Genomic DNA, 22,139 nt, shown 5'->3' with positions numbered 1-22,139 from the left:
CAAAATTATTATTTTTTTAAAATAACGAAAAGTAAGCTAGTTAAAAACTTTTACCAATAATAAAGAGAAGCCCGCAGCAAAAGACAGAGAAATAAGCACAGGGCTGGCATGACAGGGTAGCAGGGAAAGCAGGACACGAGGGGTTAACCAGGTGTTTTGGTATGTTTATTCAAGTGGGGCAGGCAAAGGGGATTTTCATGAACTAGGAACGGAGATGCCAAGTGTTCGGTGGTCATTCAGAGGTCATCGTACGAAGAAGCAGCTTGCTCCCTTGGCTGGTGTCTGTGAGTAGTTGCCATGGGTGACGTGGACATCTTTTTTGGCACAACTGAGTAGCGGATGCTGCCTCTAAGGGCACCGCCTGGCTTCAGCAACAGATCTCCGCCATTGCACAGGGAGAGGGTTCTGCATCTGGGGAGCCTAGCGGCCATCGTGCTCGGAGGTCTCAGCCTCCAGAGTGCTTTTCACCCCCCTGCTCCCCCCAAGCTCAGCGCCACAATAGGAGCCCCCCGCATGGGGGACCCTCCAGGCTCACTGGCACGCTTTCTCATCCATCGGTCGGTGTCAGGTCTGGGAGGAATCCGCATTGTTGGCGGAGCTCTTCAGGCTGGGATCATGGTGCGGCTTCCCCCCAGTCCCGTCTGCATGTCGAGGGAGACAGGAGCGTGGATCGGCCTCACCCGGTGAGGCTCCTGTCAAGGAGGTGGCCCGGTGAGGTGGAGATCATTCTGCGGACATCGGCCAGTCGGTTAGAGTGGCTGGCGGCACCCCTTCCCCGTGTGATGGATGGGTACTGAGACCGGGGAACAGAGCCGGGCATGGCCCCTCCGGGCAGCGAGGAGAACTGCTGGAAGGAGGAAGACCAGGAGCTCGGATGGTACTGCGGGAACTGGAGTGCAGCACAGCCTGGGTGCTGGGACACATGCTTCTGGATCTGAAGCCGGTGCATACGTGAATGATGGTCGAGTGGATGCGGCATTCTCCAGGTCTGAGGGTGAGCTGTCCAGCTCTGGCAAGGAAGTGCCTGATCAGTTGGCGGCAGTGGCTTTGGGACAGGCGGCTGTGGGATCCTCTCCTGAGGGTGGTTTTCTGGGCAGGGAGGAGGGGGGTGGCAGAAGTCAGGATGTTTCCCCCCCCCTTTTGGGTGTTGTCTCCTGCGCCCACACCTCACTCAGCTAACTGTGTGTCTTCTGTGTCAGGATCTGGTTCTGATTTACAACACTTCTTGACGTGCTTGTGCACGTTGATGCAATGCTTTGAGGTAAGTTTGGTTGCTACTTCCCCAGTTTCCGGCTGGGTTCCTGGCCAGGTGGGGGCAGGGGTATCGTCGTCTGGTACTGGGGCGGCTGGAATTATGGGTACGGCTGAGGTGGTGATGCCGGTTTCCGACAAGGCGGATACAGGGAAGGAGTCAGGAAAGGTTTCGGACACTGTTCGCTTGGCTGGCGCGGCCAAGCGTGAGGTATATGTATGCTTTGAGGGCCCGTTGGGGGCGCAACTTAAGCCAGAGAGGAGGGCAAGATATTGACGGGTGGGAATGTTGAAAGTTTCTCCGCTGCCGCTTGAGAAGTTTAAACCACATGAGTCAAAAAAGGACGAGGAAGAAAAGTGTCTGTATCACCTTATTCCCCGCTCTTTTGTTAACTGGCTACAGGTGAATTTGAATTGTTTTAGAGGTTCCAAAAACTAGGTTGAAAACCATGGGAGATAGGGCTTTTTGTGCTGCTGCCCCACGTCTGTGGAATGCTTTGCCTGATAGTCTGAGGGTTTCTCAGTCTACTGAAAATTTTAAAAAGGGGTTGAAGACTTTTCTTTTTAGCAAATGTTTTGTAAATTAAGCGGTTTGTTTGTTTTTATTGTAATTATGTAGCACTTTGAGGTCTTTTGATGGAAAGTGCATTATAAATAAAATTTATTATTATTATTATTATAGGTGTTCGCTATCTTGCGTGATTGGAGAGAAACAGCCTGAGAACTGCCCAGCACTTTTCTGCTACCTGGATGCCATTGGGGAGGCTCAGTGGGTTTATGGGGGTCAGGCGTGGGTCTGGTGCGACAAACAATTTAGTCAGCGAGAAGCCATCCGCCGCTCAATGAGCTGGGATCACAAAGGCATCAGCTTATGGATGAAGCTGATGTCATCTGCACGGGCCTCCGTCGTTTTTTCCCAGCGGGATCAGAAGTTAAAATTCCCTGGGACTGCCGGCCGTCAAACGTTTTGTTGGCAGTACAATGAGCATGGATTTTTCCCCGTACTCTCATTGTATGGGGGGACATCGTACTTCCTGGCGCTGGGCTTATTCAGTGGAGAAGGTCAACAAGGCTCACATTAAGGTTAACAAGGAGGTGGGCAGATTTATTACACTTAATGGTGGCTTTGTGGTCAGGCGCCAGGACTTGGAGGTTGATACTAATCAGTACTTGAGGGGGGGTGGGGTCCATCTCGACGCTGTTGGCATTTATTTTTTGGTTTCTAGGCCTGTAGGATGGAATATATCGAGCTCTGCATTTTTTGGGGTTCCCACAAGTGTAAGCCCCTGTACACACGGTCGGAGATTTCGACAACCAAATCCGTCGGATTTTGCCCGTCGGATTTTGTCCGTCGGATCTTGTCCGAAACTGTTGCATACACACAGTCGGACAAAGTTGTCGAAAAATCCGATCTTTCAGAACGTGATGACGTAATTCCGTTACGATGGGACTACATTCAGGCTAGTAGCCAATAGCTTTGATGTAGGAATTTGATCTGAGCATGCGTGGCACTTGGTCTGATCAAAATTCTCTACACTTGATCGGAGTATGTCCGATCGGCCCAGTTGGTCGGGAAATATTTCCAACAAGTTGGAAAATTGGGCCAACTTGTGTGTACAAGGGCTAAGGCTTTACACCTGTGTGTAGTGGTGGTTGAGCTCTTTGGAGGCCGGCACAATTTGATACTGATATGGCATAGTGGGGGACCATCTATGGTATGGGGTCCTCGGTAAGATGGTAGTTAACCAAGGTTTAACCGGGCATTTGGCATGTGGGTATCAGCATTGGAAGGTGGAGAGCTGGTATAAAGTTGGTATCGTCCTGGAGTTGGTGTGTTTGCGACTGGGGACCTTGTGTGGTCACACTGATACTAAAATTGATTTGGGTCTTTTCAGTGCCTTCAAAGATTAATAACCTGGTTTAATATCTATCTGTGAAGTTTTAGTTTTTTAAATAAAATGTTTATTGTTATTGTTAATAAATGGCCGGTACGGCCAATTTTTACTCCAAAAAGGGTGTTGTCTGGTTATTTAATATGGGTGCAACAAATATGGTAGAAGTAAGGATAATGGTTTCTATCTGTCTTACCATAGTCATGTTACCTTGTTTAACAAAATGATATAACTTTAACAGCCTTTGCTTGATTTTCTGTTTAGGGGAAAACATGCCTAAAATTCAGTAGACATTCTGATATTACAAGTACTTCAAAGCAGAGCACTTGCTGGGAGGATGACACAAGTAGCATTAGGTGGAACGGAGCGTTACATATAACTCACGAACCACAGACTGGGAAATTGTTGCATTGTATGATAAAAAAACACAAGCGTCACACTGATCAGTTGGTTTATAACCAGCGAAAGATCCATGTTAGGAAGGTGGTTCACTGCAAGGGCACAAAGCAAATCATTCTTGAACTCGCCCTACCATCTAACAAGTCTAATTAAAAGAGGTCTCTGGTATACAGAGGCAACACGGCTGTCATTGTACCTCTACCTATTCCCTATTTATTTTAGTCCCTATTAAACCTATAGTTGAACTTGCAACCAAATGACACATATCATTTAAGTTGAACGTAAAAAATAAAATAAATAAACAAATAAATTCTTACATCCTTAGAACTCTAAACCTGCAGTTTATCCATAGGAAAGCAAAAAAAATAAAAATCTTATAAAGCAATAGGGAAAGAACTTCTTTCTGATCCCCAAAGGCAATCAGATACTCCCTGGATCAACAATCAATGATGTTATTTCCTATAAATATGAATATTTATAACGTCACCCTAAAGGGAAAGTTCTGCTCTATGCCCCCCTTCTATTTTTTACACTTGTTACCTACTGCCACTTTTGGTCAAGTCGCCATGGCCCCTGTCACTCCCCTCTGACAAAACCCCACCCCCACACGTTTTATCACAGGTCCCAGAAAGCTGCGGGACCATTCACAAAGCACAGTGCAGCTCGATTTGTGAATGGTAGGCATGTGAATGGTGGGCAACTGGTTGCCAACAGTAAACATGTATGTGCTGGGGACCCGAAAGACCAGTAAAGAATCAGTTTGGGGGAGCACAGTCCTGGACTCCTGGACAAATAAATGTCATTTTATTAACCACTTGCCAACCGGCTCACGCCGATATTCGTCAGCAGAATGGCTCTCCTGGGCAAACTAACGTACCTGTATGACAGTCTGTAAAAGCAGTATAGAGCGTGCACTGGCCGCGGGAATGTGCCAGCAGGTCCTGTGAACTTAATGTCCGCCGGAGACCCATGATCGCAGTGAGGAGAAGCAGAATGGGGAACTGCCTATGTAAACAAGGCACCTAGGGGTGCTAGCTTCTTCTTCATGGGATCAAATACGCATTTGCGAGTTAGATAACATGATGTGGGATATGGTCTGTCTGATAGACTGGCACGGTGGGCAGGGTCCACCCGGATGGGCGTGACAGGCTGTGGGGGGCGTCAAACAGACATGTGAATGACATATGGACTAAGCACCTGAGTGCAGGAGATTGTTTCGTGCTGCCTAGTGACATGACAGGGCTCTACTGCTCCCAGTGATCGGGAACAGTGATCTCTGTCATGTTTTAGTAAGCCCATCCCCCTACACTTAGAAGACACTGGGGGAACCCAGTTAACCCCTTGACTGCCCTCTAGTGTTAACCCCTTCCCTGCCAGTGCCATTTTTACATTGAACAGTGCATTTTTATAGCATTTTATGATCAATGTAATAATGTCACTGGTCCCCAAAAAGTGTAATTTGTCCGCCGCAATCTCGCAGTCCTGTTAGTTTGTAGAATAAATAACTTTTGCGCAAGCCAATCAATATATGCCTATTGGTATTTTTTTCCAAAAATATGTAGAATATATATCGGCCTAAACTGATGAATAAATTAGTTTTTTTATATATTTTTTGGGATACGTATTATAGCAGAAAGTAAAAAAATATATATATATTTTTTAAATCGTCGCTCTTTTTTTGTTTGTAACAAAAAAAATAAAAACCACAGAGGTGATCAAATACCAGCAAAAGGAAGCTCTATTTGTGGGGAAAAAAGGACATCCATTTTGTTTGGGTCAAACCTTCCAGGGCTGAAGTGGTTAAAAGTCCGCAGCTACAGCGTTTGTAGATGCTGTCTTTTAAATTTTTATCCAAAAGGCTAAACAATGACTTTAAAAACAAAGGAAAAAATATAAATTATATATAAAACATATGTATCCAAATTTACTACCAAATTAAAGTGGTTGTAAAGGCTGTCACTTTTTTACCTTCATGCATTCTATGCGTGAAGGTAAAAATCATTCTGTTTGCTGCTCCCCCCAAAATCCTCCCAAAGTAATTTTTTTATTTTTATGCATAGAATGCAACCTAAAAAACGTCCATGTGCTGCTCCCCCCCCATTACTTACCTGAGCCCCATCGTGATCCAGTTATGTGTGTGGGAGCCTCAGCTGTCCTAGGTCTCTCTCTCCTCATTGGCTGAGACACAGCAGCAGAGTCATTGGCTCCTACTGCTGTCAATAACAGCCAGTGAGCCAATGAGAGAGCAGGGGGTGGGTCCGAACTGTGGCTCTATGTGTCTTATGGAAGCATAGAGCAGGGATTGGGAGTGAGCACACACCAGTGCCCCCATAGCAAGCGGCTTGCTATTGGGGGCACTGGTCAAGGGGGAGGAGCCAGGAGCGCCAGCAGGAGACTCGAGAAGAAGAGGATCGGGGCAAAACCATTGCATTTGTTGATTAAAAACAAAAAGCAATCTTTAATCCTTATCTGTCACAAAAAATGTAAATAATGTTATGGTAGGCTACAAACCCCTGTAGGATCACCAAAATACACACACAAAAAAAAAAACCTTGGTTATGGCCCATATACACAATCCCAATATGGTACGACAGATCGCACGACTTTTTTCGCCTAATAGTCGCAAGTAGAAATTGAATAGGTAACTAAAGTCATGAAAATTCTCATACGACAGAAAAAAAAATTGCAAGTGATGTCATGTGTTTTAATGTATTTGTATTGTATTTTCGGACGACAACTACACTGACTAAACGAAAATCGTATGAGGAAAATTTTCATGCTTGTCCGATCGAATAATATCAGATGAACTGTCGTGATCGGCTCTCGAAAGATCCGAAAATCGTACGATTCTTCCTCGGATGATAGTTTTCGTACGATATTCGGATCGTAGGTATGGGCCATTACTCAGGGGGGAAACAAGGCCCATGGACGCAGGTAGTTAAAACTTAGCCATCTGTAATTAATTAAAAAGAACAATTAGCTCACAATATGCCAATTATACAATACACTTTCAATGTGTATATATATATATATATATATATATATATATATATATATATATATATAAAACTACGGGACACATACTTCGATGCAAATTCTTCTTTTACTTCTTTTGTAGAAACTTTGCATGCTATAAATAAAGAAGCAGCTAGAAACCATTCTTAAATCGGCATTGAGGGATGGATTGGTTTTGCGGGACTTGTTTGAATTTTTACTCCCTGCCTATATGCGGATCCCGGTTTTGCACATGTTGCCCAAAATTCATAAAGATAGCCAATCTCCCCCCGGGGTGTCCGATCGTGTCGGGTAGGGACTCGATCTTTGTCCCAATGGCATGACTGCTGGATAAGATTCTATCTCCCCTTGTCAAAAATACAAGATCTTATGTTAGAGACACACAGGACTTTCTTTCTAAGATTAGTAACATATCATGTTGGGGTTATAAGATCCTGGTGACCTGGGATGTCAACAGTTTATATACTTGCATTCCGCATAGAGATGCGGCTATTGAATTGATTAGAAAGAGTGACACTTATTCAGAGGCTCAGATTACACTTTTTGAGAACTTATTTAACGTTTTGCTGTTTAATAATAATTTTTTATTTAAAGATCCGTTTTATGTACAGCAGAACGGTGTTGCCATGGGATCCAGTGTTGCTCCGCCATACGCTTGCTTGTTTATGAATGAATTTGAACAGAAGTATGTCTTTGTGAATGAGCTGTTTCAGCAACATTGTGCCACCTGGTGGCGGTATATAGACGATATCTTTTCTGTGGGGCGGGGCAGCATTGAATCCCTTTTATCCTTTGATGAAATACTGAATGGATGTGTTCCAGGTATCAAGTTCAAAATTAATATTGGAGGCAATTCTATTCCATTTCTTGATACCCGGATATAAATCAATCAAGGCCGCATTGAATCCGATTTATATGTGAAACCGACTGATCGGAACCAACTCTTGATGTTCAATAGTTACCATTCACCTCACGTATTTAAGTCCATTGTAAGAAGTCAGTTACTATGGGTGAGACGCATAGTGAGCAATGATGTGGTAAGGAGAGCCAGATTGGATGAAGTATGTTGTAAGTTCAAAGAACGAGGGTATATCCAGAGAATTTGATTAGACGAGAGCTTGATAAAGTATTAAATGATACAATGACAGTTGGGAAACGACATTATGGGATGGATAAACCCAGACTTCCTTTTATTTCCAATTTAATAGTTACAGTGAAAAAGTGTTTAACATTATTAAGAAACATTGGCCACTCCTGAAAAGATTGTATCCTCAGATCGAGGTCCTGCAGCAAACCCCTATGCGGGTGTATCTTCGCAATAGGACGTTTAGGGATTGGCTCGTAAAATCTGAATTTAGAGGCGAGCAGAAGGTGTCTAGAATGACATTCTTGGGGAGCAAAAGGAAAGGTTGTTTCCCTTGTTTAAAATGCATACAATGCAAGCTGCTCCTCAAGGGTGATCACTTTATACACCCCACATGCGGGGACAAAATCACTATTAATGGTTTCTACACTTGTCAATCCTCCTTTGTTGTCTACATCCTCATGTGCCCTTGCGGGTTATTATATGTTGGGGAGACAACACAGAAAGTAAAGGATAGGATAGCACAACATCGCAGTACAATTCGATTGAAACAGCCAAGCTTCCCTGTTTCCAAAAATGTTTTGGAACAGGGACATAATAATTCTGAATTACACTTTATGGTATTGGAGGAGGTAAATAGAGATAGAAGAGGAGGTGACCGTATATTGAAACTAAGAAAAAGAGAAGTATAGTGGATTAATCGGTTACAATCCCTGAGCCCAAAAGGAATGAATAAAGATTATGATATGTATCTGTTCCTTTGAAATATGAAGTCTGATACGATTTGGCCTGGTATAGCTCTCTATTGTAATCTTGATACCGAATAATTTTTCTTTCCTGTAGGAATTCATGGGAGCAGAACTATGTGTTATATTGGGAAACTAGTGAAGAATGAAGGTTACGATGTATAGGAGTTTATGGCCGACATTTATTGCATCACTATGTCGAATTGGACAGATTTATTTTTGTATGCAGTGTATGGTGATCTTAATTGGTTGGATACATTCCATACTGAGGGGATTAATGTTTGTGTTCCTAATTATGTTGATTGGGTTGTTTGGGTCAGACACCTGTGGGACACTCCCTTGAGTGTTGTATATATGTGGTAGTTTGAGTTAGTGTGTTACACAAGCCAGAGATAGCCTGATGAAGAGTGATGTTCACTCGCAACTGTACAGTGGCTGCTGCTGTTTATAGCATGTAAAGTTTCTACGAAAGAAGTAAAAGAAGAATTTGCATCAAAGTATGTGTCCCGTCATTATTTCTAAACGTTAATGGTGGAGTATTAGAAGTACCACTTTGACGCAGCTTTGACATTTGAATATTGTTCAAGGAAGTAACCTGCCCGAATTTTGATATATATATATATATATATATATCTATATATGTATATATATGTATATATGTATATATATATATATATATATATATATATATATATATATATATATATATATATATATATATATATACAGTGGTGTTAAAAAGTGTTTGCCCCCTTCCTCATTTCCTGTTCCTTTGCATGTTTGTCACACTTAAGTGTTTCGGAACATCAAACCAATTTAAACAATAGTCAAGGACAACACAAGTAAACACAAAATGCAATTTGTAAATGAAGGTGTTTATTATTAAAGGTGAAAAAAAATCCAAACCATCATGGCCCTGTGTGAAAAAGTGATTGCCCCCTAAACCTAATAACTGGTTGGGCCACCCTTAGCAGCAACAACTGCAACCAAGCGTTTGCGATAACGTGCAATGAGGCTTTTACAGCATCCTGGAGGAATTTTGGCCCACTCATCTTTGCAGAATTGTCCTAATTCAGTTACATTAGAGGGTTTTCGAGCATAAACGGCCTTATTAAGGTCATACCACAACATCTCAATAGGATTCAGGTCAGGACTTTGGCTAGGCCACTCCAAAGTCTTCATTTTGTTTTTCTTCAGCCATTCGGTGGTGGACTTGCTGGTGTGTTTAGGATCATTGTCCTGCTGCAGAACCAAAGTTCGTTTCAGCTTGAGTACACGAACAGATGGTCGGACATTCTCCTTCAGGATCTCTTGGTAGACAGCAGAATTCATAGTTCCTTTTATCACGGCAAGTCTTCCAGGTCCTGAAGCAGCAAAACAGCCCCAGACCATCACACTACCACCACCATATTTTACGGTTGGTATAATGTTCTTTTTATGAAATGCAGTGTTCCTTCTACGCCAGATATACTTGGACACACACCTTCCAAAGAGTTCCACTTTTGTCTCATCGGTCCACAGAATGTTGTCCCAAAAGTCTTGGGGATCATCAAGATGTGTTGTGGAGAAATTGAGACGAGCTTTGATGTTCTTTTTGCTCAGCAGTGGTTTTCTCCTTGGAACTCTGCCATGCAGGCCATTTTTGCCCAGTCTTTTCCTGATGGTGGAGGCATGAACGCTGACTTTAACTGAGACAAGTGAGGCCTGCAGTTCCTTGGACGTTGTTGTGGGGTCTTTTGTGACCTCTTGGATGAGTCGTCGCTGCGCTCTTGGGGTAATTTTGGGCGGCCGGCCACTCCTGGGAAGGTTCACCACTGTTCCATGTCTTCGCCATTTGTGGATAATGGCTCTCACTGTGGTTCGCTGGATTCCCAAAGCTTTGGAAATGGCTTTATAACCCTTTCCAGACTGATAGATCTCAATTACTTTCTTTCTCAATTGTTCCTGAATTTCTTTGGGTCTCGGCATGATGTGTAGCTTTTAAGGATCTTCTGGTGGACCTTACTGTGTCAAGCAGCTCCTATTTAAGTGATGCCTTGATTGTGAACAGGTGTGGCAATAATCAGGCCTGGGTGTGGCTAGAGAAATTGAACTCAGGTGTGGACAACCACAGTTATAGTATGTTTTAACAAGGGGGGCAATCACTTTTTCACACAGGGCCATGATGGTTTGGATTTTTTTTCACTTCACTTGCATTTTGTGTTTACTTGTGTTGTCCTTGACTATTGTTTAAATTGATTTGATGTTCCGAAACACTTAAGTGTGACAAACATGCAAAGGAACAGGAAATGAGGAAGGGGGCAAACACTTTTTCACACCACTGTGTATATATATATATATATATATATATATATATACTCAGGTTGGTGTCACTCATGGCTCTATGTGAGTTCCCCGATAGATGATAACATTATATACAGACTTGTGTATTTATGTTACTCTTTTGGGGTGATTGTATGTTTTTTATGGTTTTAATATGCTGGTTATGGTGTATTGTATGTTTTTTTACTTTTATATACTTTATATTATATGACATACAAATGGTGTGGATGTGTTTTAGCTGGTGCTTTTTCTTGTGGGTTTTGTATTCTATTTCGCTTCCCCTTGTCTGCCCGCTTGGTGGTGCTGGTTTATTTTTTGACTTGTATGCCCATTTTAGTGTTTTAATTTCAGCTGCAATACCGTGACAGTAAACTGATTATGGTTATTTTTAATGAGCAGCATAAGTGCATAAAAGAATAGGATCTTTCCACATTTTCAGAAATTGCTGTAACAAACAGCTAACATGAAAATAGCAAAATGGGTATGCGGGGAAATCTACCATACACCAGTTTATGTTCGATGTGTAATATACACATCACCATTAGAACATCATTTGTATTCTCAGCCTTAATCAACATGTTTGTTTTTTTTGGTAGAGGTGATCCTCGGTGAACATGCAGCTTTTTGTATCAGGAGCTAAACCTAATCAAAAATAATAAAAAATAATATAATATAATGTAAAAATTAAACCTGCAGCTTTGATTAAAAGCATACCTGTGATCTACTTCCTGTTATTGGGTGACAACTGTCTCCCGCTTGTGGTCTTATGTTGTCACCTTTTCACCTGAACTCCCAAAGGAAGGGTCATGCAGACACACATTGTGCAGGCATGGGCCACCATTGGCACTATCAAGAATGCAATCCAGGCAATGATGTACAAATGACTCTAAAAAAAATATTAACCACAGCTAGACATGTGCACTACCTAAAAAATTGTTTTCATTTCATTTGTTTTTTTTCTGTTTATCGGATCATTTGTTATGATCGGCATTCGTTACTTCAGATTTTTCGTAACTTCGAATACATTCATATTCGTTCCGTTCCATTCGTTTAGATACGGCATTCGTTATTTCGGATAATTTGTAACTTTGAATGCATTTGTATTAATTCCATTCCATTTGTTTAGATGCAGCATTCTTTACTTCGGATAATTTGTAACTTCTAATGCATTCATATTTTTTTCCGTTCCATTCGTTTAGATGCGATATTCGTTACTGCGGATAATTCATAATTTTAAAAGCATTCGTATTCATTACATTACATTCGTTTAGATGCGGCATTTGTTACTTCAGATAATTTTTAACTTTGAATGCATTCATATTCATTCCATTCCATTTGTTTTGATGCAGCATTCTTTACTTCGGATAATTTGTAACTTCAGATGCATTCATATTCGTTCCGTTCCATTCATTTAGATGCGGCATTCGTTATTTCAGATAATTCGTAACTTCAAATGCATTTGTATTCATTCCATTCCATTCGCTTAGATGTGGCATTCATTACTATGGATAATTCGTAACTTCTAATGCATTCATATTTGTTCCGTTTGTTTAGATGCGGCCTTCATTATTTCAGATAATTTGTAACTTCAGATGCGTTCGTATTCATTTTGTTCCACTCATTTAGATGTGGCATTCATTATTTCGGATAATTCATATCTTCAAATGCATTTGTATTCATTCCATTCGCTTAGATGTGGCATTTGTTACTTCGGATAATTCGTAAATTGTAATGCATTCATATTTTTTTCCGTTCCATTCGTTTAGATGCGACATTCGTTACTGCGGATAATTCATAATTTTAAATGCATTCGTATTCATTCCATTCCATTTGTTTTGATGCAGCATTCTTTACTTCGGATAATTTGTAACTTCAGATGCATTCGTATTCATTCCGTTTCATTCATTTAGATATGGCATTTGTTATTTCGGATAATTCGTAACTTCAAATGCATTTGTATTCATTCCATTCCATTCGCTTAGATGTGGCATTCGTTACTTCAGATAATTCGTAGATTCAGATGCATTCTTATTCGTTCTGTTCCATTCATTTAGATGTGGCATTCGTTACTGCGGATAATTCATAACTTCGTATGCATTCATATTCGTTCTGTTCCATTCATTTAGATGTGGCATTCGTTACTTTGGATATTTCGTAAATTCGGATGAATTTGTATTTGTTCCGTTCCATCCGTCTAGATGCGGCATAAGTTACTTCGGATAATTCGTAACTTCGGATGCATTCGTATCTGTTCCATTGTATTCCTTTAGATATGGCATTCGTTACTTAGGGTTGGGGCCCTTCGTAATTGATCTCTCACTCTGCGTCACGAGACTCACAAATCCAACAAAACAGTGCCAGCGGCCTACCACACCATGTCTGGACTCTGGATGGAATGCAGCCTGACACAGAAAAACACACAAGGGAATAAGGGACAAGCTCATTGGCCAGATTACACACTAACACTGTCCATCCTAACATTTTGTCCGGAAACGAATTCATAATGAAATGAATTGCATATGTCTAACCACAGCCTATATTTTAAATAAGAGAACTAGCATATTACAATACGTATATTTAGCACAGTCCATAAAAACAGACACCTTTTTCCAGCCACAATTTCCTGCTTCCTCTGCACCTCTTTCCTGAACATCTGGTCTGGGAGAGTGTTCTCATAACATCATCACCAGTCACTTCTTGTTACTACTCAGGACTACAAGTCCCATCATTTGTTGCACCTGCATGCCCCTTCATGCAGACATTGGGGCTGATTGACTAAAACTGGAGAATGCAAAATGTGGTGCAGCTGTGCATGGTAGCCAATCAGCTTCTAACTTTAGTTTATGCAGTTAAAGTGGTTATAAACCCTCACATATACCCAGCAAAGTGATTGGCCTCGGGTGATACACAGAGATTAAACAAATCCTCCTACATAAGTTGTACATGTTTATCTACAGCTGTCTTTCCCCTACACCCATTAAAAGTGCAGAATTTACTCAGGATATCTCAGCTCTGAAAAGCAGGGGGCGGAGAGCTGAAGTTACATCAGTAAGGAGAGCTCTGAAAGCTGATTGGAGGGAAGGGACACACTATTCTGCAAACAGGAACATGTTGAGGCTGTCAATCAGCTGGAGCTCCCTCCCCTGTCACCATTTTTATCTTGGTGCCAGGACAACTTGTCAGAAGTGATTCATGCTGATACCAGAGTAATGAAGCAGGGGACAGAAATTACACTTGGTACTCTGGATTAAGACAAGCACACACATACCTCCCAACATTTTGAGACAGGAATGAGGGACACCTACTAACAAACGTATGTAGGCATGGAACATGCCCCCTGCCACACCTCTTTAAAGGCACATTAACCAAAAAATAAGGTTAATTAAATCCACAAAAACGTTTTTTTACCACTACTATTCCTTTATATTGGCTTTTAAAATGTACAAATGTAGCAATTTAGAAATGTAATAATAGGTTTAGCACTGGGAAACACTTTTTGAAAGATAAAAAGTGCATTTTATATACAACTATAATGATCAGACTAAAATGAGGGACAAATGTGGGGAGAGGGGGACAGAGGGACATTGCTCGAAATCAGGGACAGTCCCTCGAAATCAGGGACAGTTGGGAGCTATGCACACACTATGGAGGGATATGCTTTGTTCATTTTTCATGTCTGAGGATTACAAACACTTTAAGCTTTGACAAAAACAAACAAACTGGAAGCTGGTTTTTATGCACAACTGCACCAGATTTTGCACTCTCCAATTCTAGTAAATTAACCCCATAAGGTCTATGCCTGCACTCTTATGCACAGGCAGCCTGAGAGTACTTCACACACTAGACACGCCTCCGCTGCTCCTCCTCCTAGGTAAGTGATTGACAGCAGCTTAGTGTGTCTTCTATGTGTTGTCCTCCCGGGCAGCCTGTGTGCATCGGCGCAGGCAGCATTCTTATTTTTTATTCTTAAAGTTTAGCACTGGGAAACACTATTTTAAAGATAAAAAGTGCATTTTATATACAACTATATGAATCAGACCAAAATGAGGGACAAATGAGGATGAAAGAGGAACAGAGGGACATTGCTCCAAAACAACGACAGTCCCTTGAAATCAGGGACGGTTGGGAGCTATGGGACCATGCAAAGCAATGGGGCCATCTGCAAACAGGAAGGTGAGGGCAGAGAACATGGGAGTAGTATAACCTTGAAGAAAGCAGAGCTTTAGCAGATGGACAAGCAGCATACAGCATAAATGGAGAAATCTGCTTTAGGCTGGGTTTACACCATTGCGAATTGAATGCAGGGTCTCCGCATCTAATTTGCAATAGCAGGAGATTTTGTCTGGCTCTCCATGGAGCCAGTTCACATAGCTCCGCAACAGGTCTGGTGCGTTTTGCAGTTTGTGTGTCTTTTGGTCCGTTTCAGGTCCTAATTCAGCCCAAAATTCGGGCTGAAATTGGACCTGAAACAGACCCCTGCTGTGAGCCGCATGTGGCTCATATGTTAACTGAGCCTCAATGTGGTTGTAAACCCATCCCTTACATATACCCAGTAAAGTGATTGGCCTCAGGTGATATACAGAGAAGAAACAAATCCTCCTACATTAGTTGTACCTATCTATCTGTGGTCTTCTCTTTTTGACAGCCATTCAAAGTCCAGAATTTATAAAGCTTGTCTGAGAGTTCAGAAAAAGGGGGTGGAGAGCTGGTTACACTCTACAGAGCTCAGTGAGGAGAGCTCTAAAAGCTGATTGGAGCGAAGGGACACCCCCCACCCTCCACACAGTAACAGAGCTGAGGCTGTCCATCACAGGCTGTGTGCTGGAGGTCCCTCCCCTGTCACCTTTTTTTTCTTATTGTCGGGAAAACTTGTCAGAAGTGATTCATACTGATAGCAGAGGAACAAAGCAGAAGGCAGAAATTACACTTATTGCTCTTGACTGAGACAAGTACACTATAGAGGAATATGCTTTGTTCATATTATGTCTGAGGTTTATATCCACTTTAATTATTGTCTTATTTCACAGCGCCGGAGCTGGAAGAACTGGCTGCTTCATTGCTATCGACATCATGCTGGACATGGCAGAAAATGAGGGAGTGGTGGATATATTTAACTGTGTGCGGGAACTGAGGGCTCAGAGGGTCAACATGGTGCAGACCGAGGTAAGAGAATGACTCACGATCATCAAGTGCTATGGCCTAACTGCAGTAACATAATGGAACAAATCACAATCCATCTTGTACTGCTCTGACTTCAATAAATTGACTTTTGATTGGTTACTGCAGGATGGTGTACTTAAAGTGATTGTAAGGGTTCCTTTTTTTTGTTGGTAGCTCCTCCCCACATCAGGTGTCCACATTGGAGAAGCACTCTCCTTGGTGGACACCCATGCGGGCGCACTCCCAAGTCCTGCTTTTGCATGTATTCACACACAAAGCAGGACTCGGCCCCGCCCCCAGCACCCGTGTCATTAGATTGATTGACTGCAGCGGGAGCCAATGGGTGCGCTGCTATCAATCTATCCAATCAGGACATGAAACACCAGCTAGAGTTGGTGTGCTTATTCCCGGTTGGAGGAAGACAGGTAAGTAAAACGGGGGGGCTGGGGGGCTGCAGCACTACAGAAGGTTTTTCACCTTAATGCATTAAGGTGAAAAAACATGAGGGATTACAACTCCTTCAGCCAACATTCCTTTTAACTTTTGAATATAGTGATGAGGGGTTAGAACTCCTCTAAGGCCGCGTACACACGGGCGGACTGTTCGCCCAACTTTGTCCGCTGAACAGTGTTTCAGCGGACAGTCCGCTCGTGTGTGGGCTTCAGCGGACAGTTTCAGCGGACAGTCTGACGAACAAAGTTTTTCGGAATTTCCGTAAGACTGTCCGCTGAAACTTGGTTTGAGCGGACAGTCCGCTCGTGTGTAGGCTTGTTCGACAAACTAAGTCTCGCGCATGCTCAGAAAGAATTTACACGGCGAAGGTTGCATTGCAGTGTATTGGACGTCGAATTTCTCGTCCCGTCGTACGTGCCGTTCACGTCATCGCGCAAGTTTTCAGCGGACTGTTCGTTCGTCGTGTGTGGTCAAGTCCGTTCATGCTAATTTTGAACGGACTGTTTGTCAAACTGTTTGACGAACCTAGTTGGGCGGACAGTCCGCCCGTGTGTACGCGGCCTTAGATATTTTTTCTTGATGTCTAATTCCCTGTTTGAGATCTTTGTCCCTCTATTTGTCTGTTAAACGTGGGAGAAAATGCCACATTTCTAGTTATTAATGGGGATTTATTCAAATGGCTTCACTTGTTCCAGTTAGATAATTGGATATAATGATTGTATGTGCCTCTGGGTGTAGTTGCCCCCATCCTTATTAATTATATCTGAAAAAACACAATTGCTCTTTATAGGACTTTGAAGGCAACTTCTAACCAAAAAATAAGATATAGTAACGTTTATTTGCTCGATTTAAAAGGTTAGAACCAAATATATTGCATCACACGGCAGACTAGGTCCGATGGAATCAGTCCATCGGACAATCCGATCGTGTGTGGGATAATCCGATAGTTTTTTGTAAAAAAAATCAGACGGACCTAGAAATAGAACATGTTTCAAATCTGTCCGACGGACTCAATTCCTATCAGGAAAACCGTTTGTCTGTATGCTGGTCCGACAGACCAAATACGACGCAAGGGAAGCTATTGGCTACTGGCTATTGAACTTTCTTTTTTATTCCCGTCTTACGTCTTACGACTTTTGAATGGACTTAGTCCGTTCATGTGTGGGCAAGTCCGTTAGTTCGAAAGGTCCATTGGAACTCCTCTGAAAGTGCGTCAAGAAGCCTGTCGGACCTAGTCTGCCGGAAGGTCCAGTCGTGTGTACGCAGCATTAGAGAACTTATACACATTCACAGCAAAAAAAATAACGAAAAAGGCAAAATAAAAAAAAATAAAATAAGAAGGCATTCCTGTCCAGAGAAGCCCCTTTTAAAGCGGAGGTCCTCCCTAAAGAAAATACATAAAAACGCTTCTTTAACCACTTCCCACCCAGCCAATGTATATATACGGCCGGGTGGGAGCCGCCTGCTCCTGATAGGACGTTCAGGAACGTCATTCAGGAGCAGCGGGATCGCGCGCGCGCGCGCCCGCGCAGCGGCGCGATCCCGATGTGCTCGTGTCACCCGGACACGGCACATCTCAGATCGGCAGGAGGGCTCTGTGATTGGCCCTCCTGATCACATGACGGCCGTGTCCAATCACGGCCGTCATGTGATGTAAACAAACAGCCGGTTGCTAGGCAATCGGCTCTCCTCTCCTCACACGGAAGTCACCGCTGAGAAGAGGAGAGCAGAACGCTGCAGTCGGCTGATGATCAGTGAGTATGGGCTGCTTTTCACAGCTTTTTACTCACTGATCATCAGTGTAGTGTAAACACACAACACACCACACAGTGAAAACACAGTCCCCACATATGTCCCCAAAACACACATGTCCCTAAAACATACATGTCCCCAAATAATAAAAACACATGTCCCTAATAATAAAAACATGTCCCCCACATATGTCCCACTAAAATCACATGTCCCAATGATTATCTGCACACATATGTACGTGATCACCTGCACACATATGTACATGATCATTTGCGTACATATGTCCGTGATCACACAAACCAATTATTATACACTTAACGGAATTTTTTTTACCAAAAACATGTAGCAGAATACATTTTGGCTTAAATTTATGACAAAATTTGATTTTATTGGATTTCTTTTCAAATAGAAAAAAGAAAATATTGTTTTTTTCCCAAATTTCCGCTTTTTTTGCGCTTATATCGCAAAAAAAAAAAAACGGAGTCGTGAATAAATAACACCAAAATAAAGCTCTATTTGTGCGAACAAAATGATAACAATTTCATTTGGGTACAGTGTAGCATGACCGCGCAATTGTCACTGAAAGCGCTAGAGCGCTGAAAGCTGAAAATTGGGCTGGGAAGGAAGGGGGTGAAAGTGCCCTGTATTGAAGTGGTTAAATACGTTAAAGAACATTTGAAAAAAAATTTTTTTTTTTACTTACCAGAAATGCCTGTTGCTAGGTAGATCTTCTTGATCTGCCACTTCCTGTTCCGCGGAGATTTTCAGTCTTCTCCTCCTCACGTTGATTTCTGGGAAATTTGGGCGCTGTGTCTTCTGGGACCTGTGTGTGTCACAAAACACCCGCCCATTCAGAAATCACCGGGGGACTCTCAAATGCTCAGTAGGAAACGGGCAGTGAAGCCCTAAGGATCCACTGCCTGTTTCCCTTGGTGAGGATGGCGGCGCCGGCACACGATACGAGGGACGGATCGGTCTGGGGGGGAGGGGTTAACTCATGGGCGCCCTGGACAGATAAGTGTCCTTATTAAAAGTCAGCAGCTACAGTGTTTTAAATTAAATTTTATAATTTTATGGCTGGAACACCCCTTTAACTTGATAATTTCCAAATGTGTTAGCACTTAATTGATTATGTCATTTGAGAAAAGAAGAAAGCTAAGAAAAGTTGGGAACCAAAGAAAAGAAGGGATTAGAGAGACAGCTTTAAGAAGGTACAGGCATCTGGATTTTTTTTCTTTTTAAGATATAATAGCATTTATTTTAAATTTTATTGGATATGTTTTTATAACAGAAAGTAACATTTTATTTTCCAAATTTTTGGTCTTTTTTAGTTTATGTAATAAGAAAAAAAAAAACAGTGGTGATCAAATACCATCAAAAGAAAGCTCTATTTGTGTGAAAAAAATTCTATACATTTCATTTGGGTACAGTGTTGCATGACCGTGTAATTACCAGTTAAAGTAGCGCATTGTATATAAAAAGATGGTAAAAGCAGTGGTTGACAGTAACCTGCCATGTATTAAAATCCTACATCGGATTATATTAGTTGGATGGGCAAATGAAGCTTCAAAATGCAATGGATTTCACTCAGAAAAAGGTTTGCATTAATATTCAAACTTTTCTCTGAACACAGATCTTTAAATGACATTCCAATTTTTACATGCTTGTTCTCCCTTATATCCATTATTGTATTGCTTATTCAAATTTGCAGATTCTCTCTCTAGTGGAACAGTAAAGTGCAATTACCATGTAGCACTTCTTAGCAGAGCCTCCTTATACAATTCGCAAATATAAATATGGTATTAAGGCTTTTGTTGTTGGGACTTTGTTTGCATGCCAAGCAGATTTAAAGTGGGGTACCCCCTAAAAAAAAAAAATTAAAAGTCAGCAGCTAAAAATACTGCAGCTGCTGGCTTTTAATAATCGGACACTTACCTGCCCCAGGGTCCAGCGATGCGGGGGAACGAAGCCCCCCCCCTCGCTCCCCGCTCCGCTCGCGGCACCGTCATGCATACTGTGGGCACCCGGCTGTGGCTTCACAGCCGGGCACCCACTGCGCATGCGCGAGCGGCGCAGGGCGCCGTGATACGCCGTACAGTCACCTGGGACACATGACAGGTCCCAGGTGAATGTGCGGCGCGAGGGGAAGTGATGTCACCAGCCCGGGCAATGAAGAAGGCAGACTACGAGGGACCCCCTAGCAACCGGTATTTAGAGGTGAGTAAACATTTTTTTTTTTGCCAATTATTTTTTTTTGATTTTTTTTAAGAATTTTAAGTAGTTTTATTTTTTTGGTGGCAACACCACTTTAAGGAGGTCAAATGCACCTTTCAGTGGATTCTGAATTATCTCAGAACACTGGCTAGAAGAATAATGAATTCCTAAATTCTAAAACCATATACTGTAGGTTGCAGTGGTCATGTTGTAGCTCCTTAAAGCGGAGTTCCACCCGTTTTTTTTAGTTTATTAACCACTTGCCGACCACTGCACATCGATATACGTTGGCAAAATGGCAGCGGTGGGCAAATGGGTGTACCTGTATGTCCCCTTTAACTGGAGGACTAGTGGGCGCGCACGCAAGCACCGTATACAGCGTGAACATGCCCGCGGGTCCTGCGGACTCGAGGTCCGCCGGTGTCCCGCGATCGTGTCACGGAGCCGGAGAGCGGGGAGATGTAAACAAGGCATTGACATGATAGAGATCACTGCTCCCTGTCATCAGGAGCAGTGATCGCTGTCATGTGAGTGGAAGCCCACCCCCCTCACAGTTAGAATCACGCCCTAGGACACATTTAACCTCTTGATCGCCTTCTAGTGTTTAACCCCTTCCCTGCCAGTGTCATTTACACAGTAATCAGTGCATTTTTATAGCACTGATCGCTGTATAAATGACAATGGTCCCAAAATAGTGTCAAAAGTGTCCGACGTGTCCGCCATAATGTCGCAGTCATGTTAAAAATTGCAGATTGCCACCATTACTAATAAAAAAATAATAATAATAAAAATCCCATAAAATTATCCCCTATTTTGTAGACGCTATAACTTTTGCGCAAAACCAATCAATATACGCTTATTGTGATTTTTTTTATTAAAAATATGTAGAAACATATATATCGGCCTAAACTAAGGGAAAAAATATGTTTTATGTATTTTTGGGGGATATTTATTATAGCATTTATTATAGCAAAACGTAAAACATTTTTTTTTCAATATTGTCGCTCTTTTTTTGTTTATAGCACAAAAAATAAAAACCGCAGAGGTGATTAAATACCACCAAAAGAAAGCTCTATTTGTGGGAAAAAAGGACATCAATTTTGTTTGGGTACAACATCGTACAACCGCGCAATTGTCAATTAAAGCGACGCAGTGCCGAATCGCAAAAAGTGCTCTGGTCAGGGAGGGGGGTAAAATCTTCCGGGACTGAAGCGGTTAAAAGTCAGCAGCTACAAAAAGCATAGCTTCTGACTTAATAATAATTATGATTAATAATCAGACACTCACCTGTCCCATGGTCCAGCGATGCGGCCACCCGAATTCTTGTTCTTCTCCCCCTCTTCTCCGCAGTGCCTTCATTGAAACTCTGGGCAGCTTAAGTCTTAATGCTGAGCGTGCACTGCGCAAGACACGCTGCGCTCTGCTATTGGCCAGGCAATCTTCTGGGACATGTGACATGTCCCAGAAGGTTGCTGGCAGGGAGAGGCCACCTACGGGCGAGAGGAGGAGTTGTCTGGGTGGCCAGAAGAGGAAGGAGGAAGTGGGACAGGAAGTCCCACTAAAAAGAAGGTTCACACTCACCCTCAAAAAGTGACATGCCAATTGTGGCATGTCAGGGGGCGAGGAGTGCTTAAAGTGGAAGCTACACTTTTGGGTGGAGTTTCACTTTAAAAGGGCTCGTTCACACCATACGTTCATGAAAACTGATCAGTTGTTTTTTGCACTTTGACTTTAGTTTTCATGTGCGTCAGTTATGTGCCCTATTCACATCAATGTTGATGTCATGTCACTTTTTTCCCATGCAGACCACTGTATACACGTTGCAGATTCCTGTGCAGAAAAAATTTACAC

The 22,139-nt window shown here is 42.3% G+C and overlaps 1 protein-coding gene across 13 annotated transcripts in view; it reads left to right on the top strand.

Annotated features, from left to right (window-relative positions):
• Nucleotides 1–22,139, top strand: part of PTPRT (protein tyrosine phosphatase receptor type T) — a 654,130-nt gene that overhangs the window by 589,263 nt on the left and 42,728 nt on the right. For all 13 annotated transcript variants that reach the window (XM_077459099.1, XM_077459105.1, XM_077459107.1 and 10 more), the window contains one exon: nt 15,737–15,872. In XM_077459099.1, coding sequence (XP_077315225.1) covers nt 15,737–15,872 — 136 coding nt within the window. The remainder of the gene's footprint in view (nt 1–15,736; nt 15,873–22,139) is intronic.

This window comes from Lithobates pipiens, unplaced genomic scaffold (genome assembly GCF_037356315.1).
Source record: "Lithobates pipiens isolate NorthernLeopardFrog02 unplaced genomic scaffold, aLitPip1_a1.2 Scaffold_28, whole genome shotgun sequence".
NCBI lineage: Eukaryota > Metazoa > Chordata > Amphibia > Anura > Ranidae > Lithobates > Lithobates pipiens.
The sequence above is the reverse complement of the archived record's forward strand: the minus strand, read 5'-3'. Positions and strand labels throughout refer to the sequence as shown.